This window comes from Mustela nigripes, chromosome 13 (assembly GCF_022355385.1).
Source record: "Mustela nigripes isolate SB6536 chromosome 13, MUSNIG.SB6536, whole genome shotgun sequence".
Taxonomy (NCBI): Eukaryota; Metazoa; Chordata; class Mammalia; order Carnivora; family Mustelidae; genus Mustela; species Mustela nigripes.
The window spans coordinates 49,482,713-49,485,463 of NC_081569.1; the positions used below are offsets into that span (position 1 = coordinate 49,482,713).

Consider the following 2,751-nt stretch of genomic DNA (forward strand, 5'->3'; position numbering starts at 1 on the left):
AGGATTGTGTTTTTTGGAGCAATCCCCCAGAAGTGCCCTCCTGCACAGGAAGAGCAGGATTTGGGGGCTAAAGGGTGTGGGTACAGACCTGTATCAGGGAGCAGAAGACTGAGCCCTGCTGATTTACACTTTGGTTGACTTATGCTTTGGTGTTATCACACCACACGATTCCTGCTCTGCATGATTTAATCATCTGTCATCACTGCCCATACCGCCACCCCCCCCCCAAACCCCAGACCTCAGGTCCTTGCAGCATTCCACTGGGTGCAGCTGGATGCCCACACCCTGCCCCCCACCAAGAGGTGAGGTTGGAATTCCAGCCATGCCAGGACCCCTGGGGAGACAGAGGACATCCTTTCCCTGCTGTTGTGAGGATCACGTTTATGTGTCCTTTACAAACCTCCAAGTACTATTTGTTGAGAATGGCCTCCTGAGATGACAAGGACTTTGCTGAGGTTCAGACATCAATACCGTTGTAGCCAAGATTCACCTTTCTCAGCAGTCCTGAAAAAAAAAGTGGTGTGGATGTTTCCCTACAATGTCCTTCCTCACAAGGTCCTTGATTCCCACTAAAGTGAAACCAAGATGCTCCTCCCACCTATCTTTCCTTGGAAGCCAAGCCCCTTTGTAATCTGTATAAGATTCCCTCCCCAGGGATCTGGGGATCACAGAGACTGGCCTTCGGCTCTGTGCTAGAGATCAAGCTAGAGATCCAGGTCAGTGGTTGAAGAGGTGGTCTCGGACTCATTCTACTTCTGTGTTGGATTGGAGGGACCGGGGTGGCTGAGGTTAGCACCTGGAAAAACTTGAGCTGGACCAATATCGGGATGGAGCATGTGGGCTGCAGGGAACCAAAGGCATTGGGGGAGGGAAGCATCACTCTTGGGAATACAATGGCATCCCTCTATGATGCTGGTGTTAGGCACTGGGTGGTTGCCCTTTTGTTGGAGGACAACAGGCCTCTCTCTGTCTGTCATGATCCTGGAGGTCATGTGGTATTTCAGGGATGCAGTTCAGCTCATGGTTTATTCAAAAGGATTTTCTAATAAGCCCCTTGAGCACTGGGTATAAATGTATTTGTTTTTTAAATGTATTTTATTTATTTTATTGTTTTAAGATTTTATGTATTCATTTATTTATTTGACAGTGAACCACAGAAAGCATAGGCAGAGTGGGCAGCAGAGGTAGAGGGAGAAGCAGACTCTGCATTGAGCAGGGAGCTGGGCTCGAGGTGGGGCTCGATCCCAGGACACCCAGATCATGACCTGAGCTCAAGGCAGACACTTAACAGACTGAGCCACCCAGGTGTCCCCTCAAATGGATTTTAAATTTTAAAATTCCTAGTATTCAGACACAGGACTGTAAGATTTTAGTTACCACCCAGAGGTGAGGACCCACCTCTCTCCAGCAAGGGGGACTTAAATGCTCTTGGATAAGAGTGTATGTGAGCATCTCAATGATTGGAAAATTGCACAGGAGGTGGGATACCTTACTGGCTGACCAAAGGGAGACTGTGAGCCAGCGAGGCCACATGTAGGAGCTGGGGTTCTTTCTCAGGCAGTGCTTTTTCTCTTCTCTCCTTTTCCTGGCTAGGCTCTTCCAGAGGAGTGAGACCACCATGGCTCAGGAGAGGTTCTTCATCCTGTTCCCACTACTGGTCCTGGTGCTGCTTGTGCTGGGCTGTGTCCAGCCTTCTCTGGCCAAGGAGTCACGGGACGAGAAGTTCCAGCGGCAGCACATGGACCCGAACACCTCCACCGTCACCTCCGGCTACTGCAACCAAATGATGAAGCGCCGGAATATGACGGTTGGACGGTGCAAGCCAGTGAACACGTTTATCCATGAGCCTCTGCCAGATGTCCAGGCTGTCTGCTTCCAGGGAAATGTCCCCTGCAAAAACGGGCAGCCCAACTGCTACCAAAGCAGCTCCAAAATGCGCATCACTGACTGCCGCCTGAAGAATGGCTCCAAATACCCCAAATGCGACTACCAGACCCAGCAGCTACAGAAATCCATCATCGTGGCCTGTGAAGGGAATCCATACGTGCCAGTCCACTTTGACGGTTCTATGTAGGTCTGCACCTGAGGCCAGAACAGCAAGATGCCCCACCTCCCTTTTGTGGCACCTGCTTCTCCCCTCTCCCTTCCTTGTTCCGAGGGACAGAACTCCACTCAGGGCTCCTATCCAAAACACACACGTGTCCCTGCCCAGGGCTTGCCCCTGTGTGGTTTGGAGGGGGTGAAGGGAGCCCCATGTGAACCACTTCACTGCTTCTTTCAATAAAACACAGTTGCAACCACCTGGATTTCTGAAGCTGTCATCATCTGGTACTGTCTGTCTGATTGTGTTCCTGCTCGGGTGAGAACTGTAAATCTGGGTAGATTTCGTAAGCATGGAATAGAATAATTACATGCCTTTGCTCCTGACTTTTGGTTCTCGGTGACCTGAGATCATTCCTTTTCTCAGAGATGCCTTGCTGTCAAATATGAAGCTGTTAAGTATGGGCTATTTGAGGTGAAAGGGAGCTTCAGTCTGGGACGTTCTGCTGGGTGAGCTGATGGAGGGTGAGCTCAAATACCGAACTCTCTGGCATGGAAAGAAGGACAGGGTGACCTCAAGAAGACCCTGCTTAGGGTCCTGGGATGGAGCCCCGCATTGGGCTCTCTGCTCGATGGGGAGCCTGCTTCCTCCTCTCTCTCTGCCTGCCTCTCTGCCTGTCAAATAAATAAATAAAATCTTTAAAGAAAAAA

The 2,751-nt window shown here is 50.4% G+C and overlaps 1 protein-coding gene across 3 annotated transcripts in view; it reads left to right on the forward strand.

Moving 5' to 3' along the window:
- RNASE1 (ribonuclease A family member 1, pancreatic) overlaps positions 1-2,306 on the forward strand; it is a 7,972-nt gene extending 5,666 nt beyond the window's left edge. The window contains exons 1-2 of one of the 3 annotated variants that reach the window (XM_059371088.1): positions 612-716; positions 1,594-2,306. In XM_059371088.1, coding sequence (XP_059227071.1) covers positions 1,619-2,074 — 456 coding nt within the window. In that variant the 5' untranslated portion in view covers positions 612-716; positions 1,594-1,618 and the 3' untranslated portion in view covers positions 2,075-2,306. The other 2 variants (XM_059371089.1, XM_059371087.1) reach the window with 2 other exon arrangements.
- The last annotated feature ends 445 nt before the right edge of the window (positions 2,307-2,751 follow it).